This window comes from Cyanistes caeruleus, chromosome 6, assembly GCF_971803275.1.
Source record: "Cyanistes caeruleus chromosome 6, bCyaCae1.hap1.1, whole genome shotgun sequence".
Lineage (NCBI taxonomy): Eukaryota > Metazoa > Chordata > Aves > Passeriformes > Paridae > Cyanistes > Cyanistes caeruleus.
The window spans coordinates 27875911-27893841 of NC_141706.1; the positions used below are offsets into that span (position 1 = coordinate 27875911).

Below are 17931 nucleotides of genomic sequence, written 5' to 3' on the forward strand. Positions count from 1 at the left end.
TTTCCTTGATTGTTGTCTTTGCTGTAAGTATAACAGCCAGATCTAATTTCATGTTGATTCTTCCCTGAGTGTTAGTTCAGGGTGAACACCTTAATTACAGACAGAATGAGGATTTAAGCACAAGTCTGAATGTCTTGTGGATATATTAACAGAAAAAAAAAAGCCTTGACAGAGAGAATGAGGTGAGCATCTGTTTAATAACTACAGTTAACTCTTGTACATTACATATATCCTCTGAGCTTTAGTTATGATAACAGAAAATGATGAAGACCAGACAACACTAAAAAAGGATTAGGAGTGGAAAACTCCAGCTCATCCCTTTGAGACAGAGGTAGAAAATCAGCTTGGTCATGGAAGAGTCAGTAATATTTGTTATTATATAGGATAAAACAAATGTGTCTGTACTGCAATAGCTAACTTACGTAGATCAATGCAGTGTTCTAATACCCTAGTTGCTTACATTGTAACTGTGGTAGTAAAAAAGCTATTTTGTTCTACCTAGTCAGTATAATACTAGTCTTGAGCTTGTGTTAAAGGTTACCATCTACAAACATCCAGCAGCTTCCTTTGAAAAAAAAGTGTTCATCTTAGAGTGTTCTTTGTAAGTAATTTGGCTACCTCTTGAAGATTTTGAAATCGAGATTTAGTGCATAAAAGTTCAGCTTTTTTTTGGTCACATATCTGTGTAGTCCTAAACTTCACAGAATCCATATTAGCATAATATGAGAACCTTCTCTACTGTTATCTCTACTGCACTGTTTATTGTTCTTGTTATTATGTGCTTAAAAATGTAAAGACCTTACAAATTACTTCTCAAGGGAAGGGTGATCCCCAAGTTTTTCATGTTTGCAGCACATGTCTGATAGCAGTCTTCAGTACAACGCTTAGCAGATTCTTGTATTTCTACATGATGACATGCAGCACATGCTGTTAATTTGTCTTGGTTCTCCTTATTGCTAGAATCCAGACAATACTGAATACCTCAAGAGATACTGTTGAGCATGGAGAAGCACAGGCACCAGATTGTTCTTCCATTACTGATGCTCGTAATAATGAATCTCTAAACATACTGGTCAAGGAACTAGACTCTAATCTAGATTTGAAATTCAGGATGCCAGACGATCAAGCAAGACAAGTAAGAGATGTTTTCTTGTTGGTTTTCTTTTGGTTTCAAATCCTCCTCTTTATTTCCTTAAAAATGTTATTCACATCATGAAAGATTTTGATATTTCAAGGTAATCAGTACTTCTGAAAAACATGGGCAAATTCTCTCTAATAGTAGTGGAGAAAGGGTTAATTTTTCTGACTTCTTTCAGATGCTGACCTAAAGCACACAAAATGGGAAATTTCATTTACTCTTTGAAGGCATATCTTTCTTTTAAATCTAAGAGTCACTTGATGCAATTCCTTTCCAATTACTACTGCATTGTACCAAGGCCTTCATATTGCGTTCTGGAGATTGGTTGCTTCAGGTGTTACGTGTTCACATCCTCTTTTTAGTACAATATCTTTATCTTCCCTTTGCTAAAGAGGTTTAAGGAAGCAAGTGTTGAATGGCCCTTATAGATAGATCTTGACTGTAAAATTTATTCAGTGGTTTGGGGAAAAACAAATCTTTGTGTTCCAGGTTTTGCATTCTCGTATCAACAATGAAACTTTTACACTGCCGAAGATAGGAGTGTTTCTAGATCATGCCATGAAAAAGGTATGTCAGACTGTCACATGAGATGAATTCAGAATTCGTACTTGAGATTTGTTTTTATACTTCTAAAGTAGTCAGTGACACACTAGAAAGGAGTTTATTTGCTGCCTGTAACTGAGATGAGACTGACTTAAGAATCTATGTTTACAAGTAAAGAAGAAATATATAGAGATGTATCTAATTTAGCCTAATGTGCATCAGACAGCCCTGTAGTTGTTTGTTCTTGTTGCAAGGATATGGAGCACCAATACATTAGCTAATTCTGGCAGCCATTTGCTTAATTGAGAGAAGTACCTTGGAACTACTCCTCCGTCTGCCACCCCTTCCTGCATGCCTGCCTTGTGCTCTTCCTCCTCCTTCCCACTACCCTGCTTTTCCCCCTACTCTCCCTCCAAGGAAACCAACCCTCTGTCAATCTTCTGTCAGGATAATTAGCACTCTGGGGCAAAGAATGTACCTCTGTATAGAGCCCTGTGGAGTGCCACCTCCATCTTGCGTGGGGCCTTTGAGAGTCAAATGACAGGAAGCATTGAGAGAGACGTTGACTCTTTTTGACATGTCAAGCTGATATTTCTCAATTTAACTTTCTTGCAGAAGTTGTGTCAAGGTATTATATGTAGATTTTTTTTTTAGTCTAAAATCAGTACCATTTACTATGTGCATCTGTCTTAGCCAGGAGAAAAATGAGCAGTAGGAGTTGATTTCTATTATTATGTTGTTCAGAACAGTCCTATACATGTCTAATATCTTGCTCTGCAGTGCATGAGTATTTTGGTTTTAACTGTAGTATTCTGTTGCTGTCATGCTAAAAGCCTGAACTTCTCTGTCTGCTGATTTAAGAACAGGCTTGTGTCTTACCTGTTGTAATGATAAACTACTTAGAGCAGGAATGCCACAGTTAGCATCTTTGTATTGGGAAAGACAAAATGCTAATAACTTGCTGACGATTTGGAAAAGTGATTGAGACCTGTGTCTGGAGAGTAATTCAGTGAGGAGTTTGGAATGAAGAACATGCAAGCAATGTTGTGTATGTGCATTTCAAAACAGGGGTCATTAATAATCTTGAAATGACAGATGATGTAAGAAACTCCAAACAAAGAACTTTCTATCATGTTGATCTCTTCCAGTTCATCTGGAGACACAGTTAGAACACTTCTGTGTGAGGGGGTTTTTAAAACCTGGAACAAACATCTTTTTACTGACTAATTCAACATAGTATCACTATAGTTTTGCTTCCTTAATCCTAGCTGCGTGTTTCCTACACAGGCATGCACTTAGGCTTCAGACATGTAGGTAGGACTGGACATCCATTTCAGGTGTTGCTTTTATACTGTAAATGTTTTGTAGAATTGGGTAGTACAGAATGACGAAAATATGAAAAACTAGAACATGCTTCTAAATATTTTCTAAGTGCATCTGAAAGCGGGTGTTTTACCTGCCTCTGTCAGCCTGTCAGTATATTTAAATTTTGCTATTTCTCCTTTAGGCTGAGTGCTTGTTTTTGCTGTTGTAGGTTAAAGAGGAGGAAGGAACATTCAAGGTGTATTTGACACTTCCTCCATTCTTTCACCTGCCCTCACTTATTGCTTGCTATTTTATAATCTTTAAACAGTATCTAATGCATTGCCAGTTGTCAACTTTCATAAGACAAATAGATAACTAAATCTAAGAAAAAGCAACTGTGTAACCTTAAATTGACAGGGAAAGGTAATGTTAGACAGCAGATCTGAAAGCACATCCAACTGTAATTTAATAGCTGCCTGACTTTCAAATTCCAGCATTTTACATAGATCTGTGATCTGTGTTTGTATAATTTTAAGACTCTGAAGTGCTTGACAAGCCTTGCTTCCTGTAGTGAACTAACCATTGTCACTTGTACATTTTAAGGGATTTTATGGTCATGATACAAAGCATTCATATGAGTAGTGTGAGCAAGAGCTGCTACTAAATTACAGTTCAGCCTGTAAATCCTGTCCATTTGAGTAGAACGGTGCAGATTGAATAATCTGCTAATAGTCACAGCAAAGTCTAATTTGTATCTAGTTAACAATGTAGTATGCAAGAGTGAGTTCTGTTTACTTCTTATTAAAAAGCAGGCATTTCTGTCTTCCTGAGACACCTCTTTGTGGGTGTTTTTATCCTTTTCCCTGACTCTCCTATAGCCAGAAGATCCTCTATGGCTTGTGCTTAATGAAGCTGGATTGTACTGGCGTGCAGTTGGAAATAGCACCTTTGCTATCACCTGTTTGCAAAAAGCATATAATTTGGCTCCACATGAGTATCAGGACATCCCTCTGGTCAATCTTGCTAACCTCTTGTTTCATTATGGTCTTCATTCGGATGCCAGCAGGCTCCTGCTGAAGGCTTTGGCCATCAATGCCTCTGAGGTAAGATGATGGGGTTTATGTCTGCTCAGCAGTGAGTGTGTTTCCCCTCATTATTTTCTAAATACATGTTACTTGTGCTTACCTGTGCATGCAGTTCATCTTCCAGCTTGTGATTTGCAATGGATATTAATTTTCATATAAATTCTTGACTGCACCAGGGGTGATGCTGATTGTTGAGAGTATAAACATCTAGAGAAGTTCTTGTAAATCAGTGACAGACTTTCAGCCTCCCAAAACCTATTATTATCAGCAGTGCCTCCAAGGAATTTAATCCTGCTGTTTGGCAACATTTTATCCTAAATAAAACAGAGATCTGTCAAGCTGTCAGCTTTGTATCTTGGTTCTTAAACCCTTTAAGTAGCATGTGTGCCACCAATATCTCTGACTGTACAGACATGTTTCTGACACTTGACTTTTTATCTGTACAGTTCTATTTGTCCCTAGGTTTTGTATATATGCGTAGAGGAAAATGTGTTGTTTTCTAGTTGTTTGGTGGTTTTACTTCCAACCATAGATTCAAACCAGGTTTTTGTATTTCTGAACAGTAACACAATAAATGTTCTGCAGGTTGTCACCTGTGTCAGACAGACAGTTTCTGTATACACTGTTTGAATTACTGGACTGGCCAGAACAGTTGTGAAAAGGAAGGGGGAGGGAATGGCATAGCAGGGAACACCTTTTCTCTAGCAGATAATTTTGGTCTCACATTAGAGACACTTCAGTAAGTTCAAGTGATTTCTTTCCTGTGCTTCTGCCTCTCTGCTTAGGTTAACAGCATTTAAACCTGCCAGGCCATCAGTCATCTAGCACATAAAAAAGCCAAAACCAGAATAAGTTTATTCAATGTAGCATTCAGAAACAAATTTTCAGGTGTTGGAAAGGAATGTAGTCCATTTGGGTGGTAGGTAAGTGCAAAAAGGAACTACGGGAAAAACTGTGCTTGAGTGATGTGCCTTAAGAACAACACTTGAAAACACAGCCTTGGAGGGGGAGGAACCTAGGAATCCTTAGGGCAATGATGTGTGAGTGGGGCTTTTCTTCAAGGATACTAATAAATCCTTCCTCATTACAGTAATGCCTGCTCATGTTTTTTTCAGGTGTACTCAGTCCTGTAATACCTATTGTACCAGAAAAACTAGCAAGAGGCATTGTACTTGAATGGTATTTCCTGGAATATAATGGAAAGTAAATACTAATTAAAATTTATTACAGATACTGGAAGTAAAATATGTGCTCTATCAGCAAAAGCAGTTAAAAAGAAAAAAAAATCCTGTTGCTCAGCTTGCACCGTTTTCTGAATGCAGTTTAGTAATACAAGCTGAGTTGGAAAAATCTTCAGCTAGTGCTCAGTCTTCATATTTGTAGATAATCATTGTAAAAAATGTTTCAGTGAGAAAAATAACTGCTAAATTACAATGCTGTAGTTATTATTCTAGCAGTGTATGGTTAATTGCAGCAAATTACTTTGTCTGATTGAAAGACTTTTCAATTAACCAATAAATGTAATGCTTTACTGTGTGCCTGTATTAAAGTGTAGAGTTCTACCCAGTGTAAAAGGTGAATATAATCTTTACTTTCCAAAAAAAATACATGTTTTAGTGATAGTAGCCAAAAGCAGTGTACAAAAATACTGTTTTACAAAGAATTGAAGGCCATAAATGTGTACCCCTAGGCTAGTGTGACAGTGGTGTTTTCAGTAACCTAGCTTTGCTAAGGTAAATCTGAATTGGCAAATGCAGTGCATCTGTCCTGCTAAAACATTAGTGATATTTTTGCTTTTTTGTGGATTTCTAATGATTTTAAATTGTCTTTGCGCGTTTCTGTTTAGTCCTTTGGTATTCTCTGCATTGTGTTTCTGATGGTTATAAGTAAGTACTTAATGCTTCATTTCAGTTTGTGTGTATTTAACAGCTGTTTTTTTAATTGTAGAAAGATGGAACTCCTAACACAACCCTATGGCAAAACAGCTTTTGGTTACCACCAATGCATCAAACTTTTAGCTCTCCATTGTAAGAATAGGCAATGCCTGTTTAAGAAGTTTTCTAAATTCTTTCCCATCAAATTTGGGAGGGTGTGACTTAAAGGTTTTTCCTAGTTGGCTTCAATCTCAAACAGCAAACATGCTTTTATGCTGCAGTGTGTTGCTTTTCTCTTCACAGCCCCTGACTTTTTTGAGCCTAGGAAACACATACCTGGCTCAGAACAATGTTAGTGGAGCACTGCAGGCCTTCAGACACGCACTGGATTTGACAGCCAAGTGCTTGGAGTGTGAAAGCAGCCTGAAGATGATCCGCTGTCTGCAGTTTTACCCTTTCCTGTACAACATCACCTCTTCTGTGTGCAGTGGTAAGCAACTGCTGAAAGATGTAGCACAAGTCAAGTAATGTCTGTTTGCCTTGGGAGTTGGAGATTTTTTTCCAAGTTTCCACCCTTTTGCTTTACAGTGCATTCTACCTTTAAGGATCAAGGCTGAGACATTACTTTTAATGGAAAAGTTACAGTTCATTAAATAATTGCTTGAGGATGACTTCTTGAATATCTAGAGAGATTCCAGTGAGTGCAAATTACTTCCTGTCAATAATACCTTAACAGCACCACCAGTATCTCTTACTGGTAGATGAGGAATGCTAGATTCAGTATTTATGGAACTGCACATCTACTGCTAGGCTGCTCAACAGCCCCTTTGTATATCCCTTCAGGTTTTACACTCAGCTGGATCTGTTTCCTTAAAGCTGAAGAATTTGATGAAGAGCAGTTTAGTTTTAATTCATATCCTTTCAGTGTGTTCAGTACTTTGGTTATAATTTTCTAAAATTCAGTCTTCAAGGAATAGACTGTCTTGTGTCAGCATTATATTATTTCTATGGCACCTGTGATCACTGTTCTTAACCTTCCAGAAATCTGTAATAATGACTAAGAATCCAATCTCTCCCTGCAAAAAAATCTTTAAATCTTCTCAACAGAATGATTTATTGTCATTAATGGCTACTTATATTTTAAAAGAATAATAGCTTTTGGAGATGGATTCTTTAATTTTATTCAATCCCACTGCATATTTTCAGTACTTTATCTGTACTTGAATATGGCCAATATGATACACATGAGCAATCTTGAAGACAATTTATTAATGTATTTCCCAATCCCTTCTGTCTCAAATTGTTAGTAAGGTATCTTTCTTTCCTTCTATTATTTTCTTTATTTTCAAGTGTAAACCTCATCAGAGAAATGCTTGTGATTTTTAGCATTGCTAAGACTTCCTCTGAAGGTTTTTTTAAATTCCCTTTCCAAAGAGAAGACATGGACAAACTTCTGATTTTAGCATCTAGAATTGTGCTGTCTAAACAGAGGCTGGAAGCCCTCCTATCATCCAATATGGATGATGCTGTCATAGATTAAATTCCAGGATTATGCCATTGAAATACTACTTTTTATGGCCCTGTGCATTTTGCTGTGATTGAGAGCCCATCAGCTGTGCAGAGAAATGAATGCTGTTTGGCTGAGTGGGCTGTAGTGAGTGGTGTAGCAGCCCAGCTGGTAGATCTCTTGCTGATATCCATAATGTCACCTCCTATACTGGTACCTCACAATCAATCTCTTAACTTCAGATTGCCCTTCTTAGAAAAATCCTAGGAGATACTGTAAGTAGTAATGGAACTTGCACATTTTATCACATGAGACACGCTATTCTAAAAAATAAAAAACAGTACAATGTTTGTTTACTTTTAATTAAGATCTTTTAAAAGTTTGTAACTCACAAGGTTAAAGTTATTCCAGTCAAACCTTAGTAATAGCTACTCTATTTTGAAGTTAAGCAGAAAGCAATTTAGAAGTATATTCACAGAGCAGAAACAGTAACGAGCAGTGGTTGTATCTGAATTCCGAAGTTATCCTTGACATCTTTTGTTTTATATGCTTTTCTTCCTTAAACTTGTCATAATGTAGTTTGCTTGATTCCTGGCTTCTGCTGGCATTGGTTCCTGATCCAGGATGTTCATTTTGAGGTCAGCTGTTACAGCATATGCTGTTTAGGAAGTTTGTGTTTCTTGAATGTGAGGGAAAACCCATCTCAAAAGTGCTTAAGAGAAAAGTGTTGCCCATTTTTTGCCAGCTTGGGCCACTAGTTAGCAAAGCGAGCATGAATATATTCATCTGATACCTTGGAGTTGGGTTGTAGTCAATAAGGAATTTGTGAAGCTGGTAAATCAAGAGGGAGCTGAATATGCCTTAGCATGTTAATGAGCTCATGAAATTTCAGTATTCCATTATTTGTCTTATTCTGTATTTATATCATTTGCCTTTTTCTAGGACTCTTCTTGTCTTAATTTTTTGTATTATTATTTATAATATCCTTTAGGTCATCTTTTATTTTAGTGCAAGAAACTTAAAAAAATATAAACCTGACAAATAGCTTAAATACTCTTTGTACATTCTTGTGCAGAGTGTGAAATAAAGATACTGGTTAATTCAGCCTTGATGATGATTTGTGGTTTAAGTGCAAACTCAAAATTTAAAAATGGAAGGGTAGATTTACCTATCTTATTTGCATAAGGTTTGGGGAAATTTTTTTTCCCCGCTATTGTAGACTTCAGCTGACTCAAGAGGAACCTTGACAGGCCATATGAAAGTTAGGTTAAGTCTCTAAAACCAGAATGATTTCAAGAATGTGTACTCAGAAATCTTATTTTGCACTTAAAAGTATCCTGAAATTTTGGGAGTCTTCTGTTGCTCCTTCAGTCCAAGGAAAGCAGTTGAAAAGAGATTGTTATTATTCACTTGATGGCATTTCATAAAATATTCATATCCTTTGAGATCAATATCTTATGCTGAAAAATTTACCAAGAATTTGGAATGTCATTGGTTTAATATCTTGTTTTGATGAGCATTTCTTCAGTATTTCTGAAAGTAACAGCAGTAGGCTTCCTGTGCTTTGGGTTGTAGGCCCATGTGATAGCTGTGTTTTTGCTTCGCCTGTCAAAAGTCTCTGTTCATGAAAACTGAACAAAGTAGCGAGACATGGAATTCCTTGCTCTGCTGCCGTGAGCCATCGGCAGAATCCAGCACATGGTCAGTGGGAAATATATGCTAGCATGAGATGGAATATGGGATCAAAAATCTGAATTCATGGCCTGATTTTTGATTACAGTATGTGCTTGGTGTTTATTTCAAGTAAGCGAAATAGGCATTTTCTCAAGCATGTTGGGAAGTTTGCTGTTAGCACAGGACTTTGGAAGTGTGACAGACTAACGCTGACTTCTTGGATGCTTGCTTATATGTTCCTGTCTGTACTACTGCCTGGAACTGTTTTTCAGTAACTTACTTCTGGTATAGATAACTTATATTTCACACCCAAGTCACTTCATGCACATGAGAATACCAATTAAAAATCTCAGACCAACAGTTTGCTATTTAACTTTTGCATCTTGTGTTCAAGTTTATATAAACATTTGTTTTCATTGTAAAATATTTCTAAATCTGCAGAGGTTTTTGGGTTTTTTTTTTTCTCATGGAGGTGAATGTGTGAAGTGTCCTAAGTTATTCCAACCCTATCATCTGTGACATGTATTTTAGACATCTGCAGGAGTTCAGGCAGTTGCATCTAATATAGATGCTGTACACCAAGAGCCCACACAGTGCTTATTCCCAAATACCTGAGAAAACAATTGGAAGACTTCATTCTTCCAGCATTATGCTGTGGTGATCCTTCTAGAGGTGACTAGGCAGTGTTAAGGGTGTTGCTACATCAGCTGTTAGGTTATGGGTGAGTCATTCCTGAAGCAGGTTAAGAAACTTCGTGTTGCTTGACAGATAACTTCAGCAGCCGTGTCTGACACACAGCTGACAGGGCCAAGTGATGTGTATTAACAAGTGTAAAAAGCTTAATGTGAGAAAAAGGGTCAGCTCTCAAAGGTGCAGAAATGAAATATTTGTGTGGCTTACTAAGCTAGTAGAGAAAGCCAACATCATTTTTGTCTGATTGCATTGCTGAGTCTGGTGCATTGCTGAGATTTATCTTGCATGCTTCATGGCTTAAAACACTGCAAGTAGCTTTTATCAGATATTAAGGTCTGTAGAGGATTCTCCAGCTATGGGATTGTTCCTGTGGCACTTCACTAGCTGGCATAAACATTCAGATGTTGCCAAGCCTTATTAAAAAGGTTACAGAATACAAGAAACGTGTTTTTAGTGTGATGGTCAGCTGTCCATCAAAACGTTGATTTCTTAGTTGTTGTTGGATAACACTTTTCTTTGTATGTGTAAACAGGATTGTTGCCTGGGCAAACAGAAGTAATTTGTACTCATAATATTTTTATCTGACTAAGCATCTGCCTCTGACTCACATTTCCATTTGGTTATGAGCTCATGCACTTCACATTCTTTTAGACAAGACCAAAATTCAAAATCTTACTAATAGACTGATGCTGTTCAAAAACATGACACTTGACTTGCTTTAAGTCTCACTGTCTTTCATCTTTGGCAGGATAGTGCTTTTACAAAAGGCTTTGTGCTGCTCTGTGGAAAGTCGAGGGAGTGTGAATTCATTGTTAGGGTATGTGCATGCCACCAAGAAACCCAAATCCTTGTATGCAGCGGGGGTGTTTGTGGAAGCAGTTCGTTCTTGTTCCTCAGAGTGAGTTCTGTAATGTGCATCCGCTTTAGGTGTGGCTTTAGTGCCCTCTTGTGGTACCAATACTCTGTACCACATGGAACCAAAACTCCTGGTTTATTCCATCTATTTCCCCTTAAAATAAAACATGGAAAAGGTGCTTCAGCTTATGTGTGTATGGATTTCCCTTTATCCCCCAGCACTTACGTTCTTACAAGTTAAAGGAAGTTACAGTTAATAAGCTTATATCTTTAAGCAAATTGACCTAAAGGGGAGAGGTTGACCTGAAAGGAGAATCTCTGCTTGAAACTCTAATAGTAAGCTTATGACAGATTAAATAACTTCCTTAAATCAACATCCCAGTTTAAGCCTCTGACACAAGTTTGACAGCTACAATCACCTCAAGTCCCTTTAGTGATTTGAGATACAAAAACATTAAGCAAAAGCATCACATAATTTTCTTTACTATAGTATGTTAAGACACAGGGATGTGAAATACTTTGCATTTTATAAATGCACCTTTCACTTAACTCAGCTTTCCCTACCAGTTATGACTGACTTGATAGTCTCAGCAAAAGAGACTGCTAAACTTTTGTTCCATTTCCTGTAGCATGAGGTCCTTTTAGTCATTGTTATTGTAAAAGTAGTTTCCTCCTTCTCAAGCTGCTGTATTTTGTTCTTCCAAGGAATACTTACCACTTACAGTGTTAATGGTGTTACATTAATGTTAATGGAATAAACATCCGCTAAGATTTTTACTCTTGGAACAAAGGGTATTGAGTTTAGCTCAGAATTTAATTGTGTTTTAGTTGAAGCAAAAGGCCAGAATCTATACCAATTATATGGGATTCTGAACTGAGCACTTCTGTATGTTTAAAATTCAGCTTTTTCCCACCTTGATACGCATATTAGAAGGCAGAATTCTAAGAATAGAAGGCAGAACCTTATTGAGAATACTTCATATATTAGTACTCTTATTTATCTTGGAGTTAGTGAAAGGGGTGAAATCTGTGACCATTTGTTTCTCTGTTGCTTTTACTCTCTCTCTTGCCTTATGGTAAAGTTCATCTGTATGAACAGAAGAGTCAACACCAGTAGGGTTTTTAAACAACAAGCAGAATTCTGTGAAGCACATGAACAGCTTGTCAGAGCTCTCAGAAGCACATCATGGCAATTATTTGCCATGGTCGTTTAGGAGTAGCATAAAGTGGGTTCTTTGTGAAACAGTGGCAGTTCCAAGATCATTGTTATCCTTCAAAGTTAAATACTCAGTTGCTTACTGCTGCCCTGTACATGCACAGGAGTGCACCTGTGTGCCTGTTGTTCACCCTGCAAGCTGCACCTGGAATCTGAAAATCAAGCTGGATTCTTTCTTCCTCTGGCAGTCAGGCTTCTATGGCAGCGAAGGTTGTACAGTGACCATCCATGTGAAAGGTCTGGTGGGTGCCACACAGGTGGACTCTAGGTCACCATATTTGGGCTCTGTAGTGTTAAAGGAGTAAGAGGAGGTTAAATTGTACTTGTGTAGAGTGAAAACATCTTGGAGAATGCCAGCAGGTGGGAGATAGGGAGAAGGAGGTCTGCTTTTTGTCCTGGTGGAAGCCAACATCCCTGGGGAGTGAGGGTATTGGGAAACACCAGATGTGCTTCTGAGTGGAAGATCTTGGAGAAATCAATGTGAGAATGTGCTCTGTGAGAAAAATGTGACCCAATTATTGTGGGTTTGTGCTACTGTTTCTGCACCACTAGCCCAGTAAGGGAAGAAGCAGCTCTCACAGTCCGCTTTTGCTGCAGTAAGCTTAGAATATTAGTGATGTGATCTTGAAAATACCTGACCAGATGCAGTCTTCTTGGTACTTTTCACTCCTTGGAGCCTGATTTATAAATCATGCTTTTCCCTGCAAAGTCTTCATGTAATGTCTCTTGAGTGGCTGAAGGAATTTGAAGGTGAATGATCTTTCCCTAATATCATTGTGCCTCACTTGGAAACCTGTCTTTCCTTTCCATGTATTTTTTGTGTCAAAACTATGTAAAAAATGTATAGATTGAGATTCTTAAATTGAGAAATTGAAGAGCGTGGTACTACGTTGAATGTGGCACTTTTAGCTAAACCAGTATCCAAAGGCTGTGTACCCACTGCTTACTCACATTACTTCCAAGCTGCTGCTTGCTGGAAAGCCATTAAGAATCTTAAAGGTTTCTGTGAACAATGCTTGATTCCTTAAGTATATCTTTGTTGCTCAAATGTCATTCTCTTTTGCATGTGTTAAATATGCTAATGGGTGAGTTTGTTCTGCAGCTTCTTTCACCGTGCAAAGTATATCTTGCTATCCTATATACATGGCCTGCTTATTTCCTGCATGGCTGTGTACCTGACAGCTTCTCCCAACAGCCACCAGTCTCACTTTGCATCATGCTCTGTTAAGAATGATATGCCTGCAAAATTTAGTGTTCTGTATCCATTCTATCTTTTCCCAAGATCAGAAGGCCATTGGCTAGCAGAAGAGAGAGGAGAAAATCTTGGCCTCAGCTGCTGGTTGGAATTACTAAGGAAATGAGAATTGCACTGTGGAAGGGAATTTCGAACTAGGGGAATTCAGGGAGAGTTTACTGATGCAAAACCATTCAGCATTAAGAAAAAGCAGTACAGTATTAAACTAAATGTAATATGACATTTCTCATTTTTATCTGCCTTTACAGTGCAAAAGATTCTTCTTCATATGTTACCTGGATCTTTCCTTTACTTGAGCAACAGCTACACGTTCATGTAGGACGAGGAGAAACATCAGGCATTGCATGAAGGGAAAAGATTCTCTCTCCAATTAAATTTTCAAAAGTTGATACTCCAGTTATCAGATTGACATTTCTCTTGTGGTGCTTTTCTGTGACAATAATGTAGAGAAAAATGAGAAATTTGTGACTCTCTGTGTCTTCCTTTCTGTTTGAGAGGCTGTCTTTGCCTGTGGCAGTTACTTAACATGCTGCTGCTAAAATTTCTTACTGAACTTTAATTGGATGCACCACCTAGAGCTGGACCTATTAAAAAAGTTCCAACAACTGCATATGTTCAACAGCCTTTTTAGGAGCAGTAGTAATTCCCCAGCTACATCTGCAGGGAGATGCAGTTTCACAGACATGTTCCTAGATGAGCTGTACACACTGGATTAGTGAGTTGGTTAAAGCATGTTTGGAAGAGAAAAGAACAAGTGGTCCCCACATATGGGAAAAGTGACAATGTGTAGTTTAGTGTGATTAGCAGCTGGCTGAGACCTTGAAGCCTGTATTAACTTGGCTTAAATATGAGAACTTGTAAAGTGGTGATGTGTGGCCTCAGCCTGTAATGAGTCATGTGGCAGTTGTCTTGAAGCAGCATGCAATGCCATGTGCTCAGATTAAAATGAGCACTGCACGCTGAGCCATGGAGTGCCAGGCACTTAACTACCCCTGATCTGTCTGCTTTATTGATTTGTTTTTTCCTTTTAAGGTTGGTTGCCTGGTTCATCTGAGTTTGTGTTGTGCTCTGACTGTCCTCAAAGCTTAAAATCTATCATCTGTTCTGGTTACTAGAGACTGAAACTAGGACAGTTCAGCATTTCCCTAGAAGAGATTGAAGCTTCTGAATGTAACCGTTTTGGGGAGAAAGGACATTCTTCCAAAAATTTTTATTCTTTCTGCAGTAACTATTCCATGGCTTTGTACTGTTCTGGCAGTGTGAGGAGAGTGTTTTCTTGCTGAATTCTAATCTAGAGTGGCCGGCAGTATTCTTGTCAAACATAACCTTCTGTTCCTTACTTAAGAAAAGGCTAATCTTGATCATCACAACCATCAACACCAGGAATTTATTTTTTTTAATCCTATTTACAGCAACAGTTCTGCTTTTTAATGGATTTGTGTAGAATGTGCCCTGTCAGGCAAACTGCCAAGCACTTGAAAGCCCTCTTAGATTGGTAAGGGACAAGCCTACCTGACTAGTTAACACTGGTTTGCTGTTTGAGCAACTCTTGTATTAACTCTCGTAGAGTTCAACTATATGATGCCATTTCTTAGTAGAAGGTTACTGTTGTACTTCAAGTCCTTTCTAGACTTGAGTTCATAGATACTTAGGATCTAGCAGGATTTAAAAAATATGTGATGTTTAGCATAACAGACATGTGGAAAAGAGGAAAGACTAGAAAGAGCACAAAAATGCAGGCCACTGTAGGCTTTGCTTACACTAGTTGATACTTAAACTAAGCATTTTCTTCAGCTTAATCATAAACAGGTTTCAGAATAGTATCATTTACAGGGATCTAAATATTAGTAACTTAATATTCATAACAAGCCTTATGTTGTGATCTACTGCGGGTCAGTGTTTACTGTTAAGAAATTCATAAGTAATTATTATCTACAGTAAAAAAATATGGCCCAAGGAGAGGCCACTGAGGACAAGCCTTTGTCTTCAGACTTTTATGTGCTTATTTCTCTTGCTTTTTTTCTCTCTTTCCCCAAAACAAACGAGCAGAAAAAAATCATTATCCTTACGTCACAGACTGAAATTCAGACTGGAGGGCTACTTACCTTTGTACTCTATACATAGAAACTAGGTCCTCTGAAAGAGACATTTTCTAGTCTTCTTTCATTCACTGAGAGGATTGGGGGGGTTACATTTAGATATTTATATGTTTCTATGCTTTAGGCCCTATTCCTGGCATCATAGAGCAAGTTTCTGCTTCTAGATGTGAATCATGAAAAAAATAAGCTCCTATTTTAGTGGGTGGCAAGTGAAGGCTTTAGGTAGTCAATCCCTTTGATTTTCCCCTCCCTGATGCTGGGAGAAAGATTGACATTTTCTGCTCTGTTATAGAGTAGCCTACTGAATTCTTCAGGATGTTTTGCATGTGTGTCCCTTATTAAACTCCATTATGTTCTACTTTAAATAGGCTTGTCTTTCTCTTTAATTTTTTTCCCATTTTTTATTTATTACTTCTTTATATTTCATAAGGAGAATTTTTGTATCTGTTCATCAGGGACTGGTCTGTTATGCAGTGGTGAGGTATTTCTCTCAATATGATCAAGAAATCTGGTTATGTATTGTTGCCATTTGTATGTTTTGAAAGGTTTAATCAGAGCTGTTGTGATGAGACAAAGAGATAACCTTTAAATCTATAGCTTAGCCAATTTAGAGGCAGCTTTTTTGCTACAAATCAGATTTTAAAACTTCTAGAGTGACAACAGTGTTACCATATAAACCTCTTCACTGGGAAACTGTTGTTGGAATAAATAATAAAAAAGGAAGAACTTCTGTATGCTTCATATTATGTGCTTCTGTCTAAATTTTGATGGCATAAATTATCATCCTGGGGTTTGCTATGCATCAAATGAAAGCTTTTTATGTAGTGTTTTCTTTGACTATTCCTTTTTGAGCATGCCTCTCATCATCTTTGAAGAAGGGCCACTGGCTATCAAAGGGAGGAATTTATGAAAATCAGCTTTTAAAATAATTTTGCTTTGGATTATTTGTTTTCAATACTTCACTTTTTCAAATAGTAGTTTGTCCTGTCCTTTGAAAATGTTTATTTTTGTCCTGTAAGTTCTGGCTTTTTAAAGGAGGATTTATATTAAAAGAGAAAGCTAAAAATTAACAGTGTGTGTAGAGAGAAAACGCACTAAAAGCTTAGTTTAGAATTTGAGCACTACACTCCTCATTCTTTTCCAGTACCCATACAGCTACTTCATCAGAGAGGGAACTTCCTGCAATCTTTTGATATCCAGAATAGACTCTGTGTTGATATGTGGGTGGTAGATTTTACGTGGTTCATCCAGTGTGCTACAACTGTAAAAGGCACTGGGGGTCCACTGGTGTTCCTGTTCTGGGGTTGAGTCGTGCGTGGTTGAAATCAGGAGTGGTAGTGTTGGGTTCAGAGAGAGCAGAACTGACCACTGCTTGGCCTGGTTGCTTTTCAAGTCATCAGCAAGGCTGTGAAGTGTTTTATGCTTCTGCAGATATAGGTTGCCCATCTGCTTTGTATGGTTCCTGGGTCCTGTAGTGCACAGGGGATATGTGGTACATCTGGTGTATTTCTCTTGAGCTAAATACAGACCTAGCAAACATTCACAGATCTGTATTGCACAACTAACTAATTCTAATTAAAACTTCTAGTTTGCATCTCCTTTTACCTACCTGCTCTATCACTTTGGTGATAATTTTTCACTAAAACTTAACTGCATATTCTTCAGTTGTATTTTTTTATGCTTGTGTGTGTGGAGAGCAACAAATTCCTTTGGTATTGCTTCTTCTGTTGTACATTTCAGCAGTTATGGCCTGTGACCTTCCTGTAACATTTTTGATGGCAATCCTGTTCAGTCCTAAGGGTTCTGTAGTTTCTGCTTTCAGAGCTCAATTATGGGAGTATACATTTTGAAGTATAAATATGTATTTTTTCATTAAAACAGTAAGAAAAGGACTGCATTAATTTTAGAGCAAAATCTAAATAGAACCATGTTAACTTATGATTAAGGTAAGCAGAGCAACAATAGCTGCTAAAGATAGATCTCTTCTGTAGTTACTGCTCATCTTACTGCTCTTAAAACTCATAAATCTCAAAATACTCAAAATAAGTGGCTTGGATTTTTTCCCTTAGCAAATGCTTTGCCATCAAATATATGTTTGTATGTGATTGGAATAACATGGTTGCTGTTGATGTCTCTGAATAGGAAATTACCATGGTCACCTTGAAAGATCAAGATAATTAGAGTATGCAGTGTGTTAATCACCAGTGTTAACATTGCCATGAAAGTCAAAGTTCATGTTTTTATGTTGTCTAGAGGATGGTCTCCCAAACAGCACTTCCCTGTGACACTGCCTGGCTTAATGTAAGATTGCAAGAGAGTCACTGTGGTGCAGAAAGTAAGACAGTTCTTAAGGGGCTCAGTTAGCCCAAATGTTGATGGCTGAGATCCCAGTAGTTCTAGATGCACAAAAGGTTCCAGTAGGTAAATTCTCTCATTCTAGATTATTTTTATAAACCCTGTGAAATTATATTGCCTGTGACACAAAGCACTGAACAAAACAGGTTTTGTAAAAGTGATGGGTGATGATGTGGTGGGTTTCAGTTTAATTTCTGTAATGAATATATTTTAGCCTAATTGTAAATATACAGTGTCACTCAAGTAGTGAGCACACCCAAATTCTTTATGTAACCTCTGAGCAGCATCATTGCCCTTTCACATATGTATGGTGGTAATACACCACCCCTTTT

At 37.7% G+C, this 17931-nt stretch overlaps 1 protein-coding gene and 2 long non-coding RNA genes across 11 annotated transcripts in view; all 3 read left to right on the forward strand.

The window, feature by feature from the left end:
* TTC17 (tetratricopeptide repeat domain 17) overlaps positions 1-17931 on the forward strand; it is a 56115-nt gene that overhangs the window by 22059 nt on the left and 16125 nt on the right. For 5 of the 9 annotated variants that reach the window (XM_086892231.1, XM_086892232.1, XM_086892230.1 and 2 more), the window contains exons 13-16: positions 961-1135; positions 1628-1705; positions 3865-4089; positions 6249-6435. In XM_086892231.1, the coding sequence (XP_086748357.1) occupies positions 961-1135; positions 1628-1705; positions 3865-4089; positions 6249-6435 (665 nt within the window). The remainder of the gene's footprint in view (positions 1-960; positions 1136-1627; positions 1706-3864; positions 4090-6248; positions 6436-17931) is intronic. The other 4 variants (XM_086892234.1, XM_086892235.1, XM_086892233.1 and 1 more) reach the window with 1 other exon arrangement.
* Positions 4857-5388, forward strand: LOC147652544 (uncharacterized). The gene is made up of 2 exons (XR_015287797.1): positions 4857-4994; positions 5187-5388. It is a non-coding gene; the product is annotated as an uncharacterized LOC147652544 (long non-coding RNA).
* On the forward strand, positions 6512-8556 carry LOC147652545 (uncharacterized). Its single transcript, XR_015287798.1, has 2 exons — positions 6512-6642; positions 6789-8556. It is a non-coding gene; the product is annotated as an uncharacterized LOC147652545 (long non-coding RNA).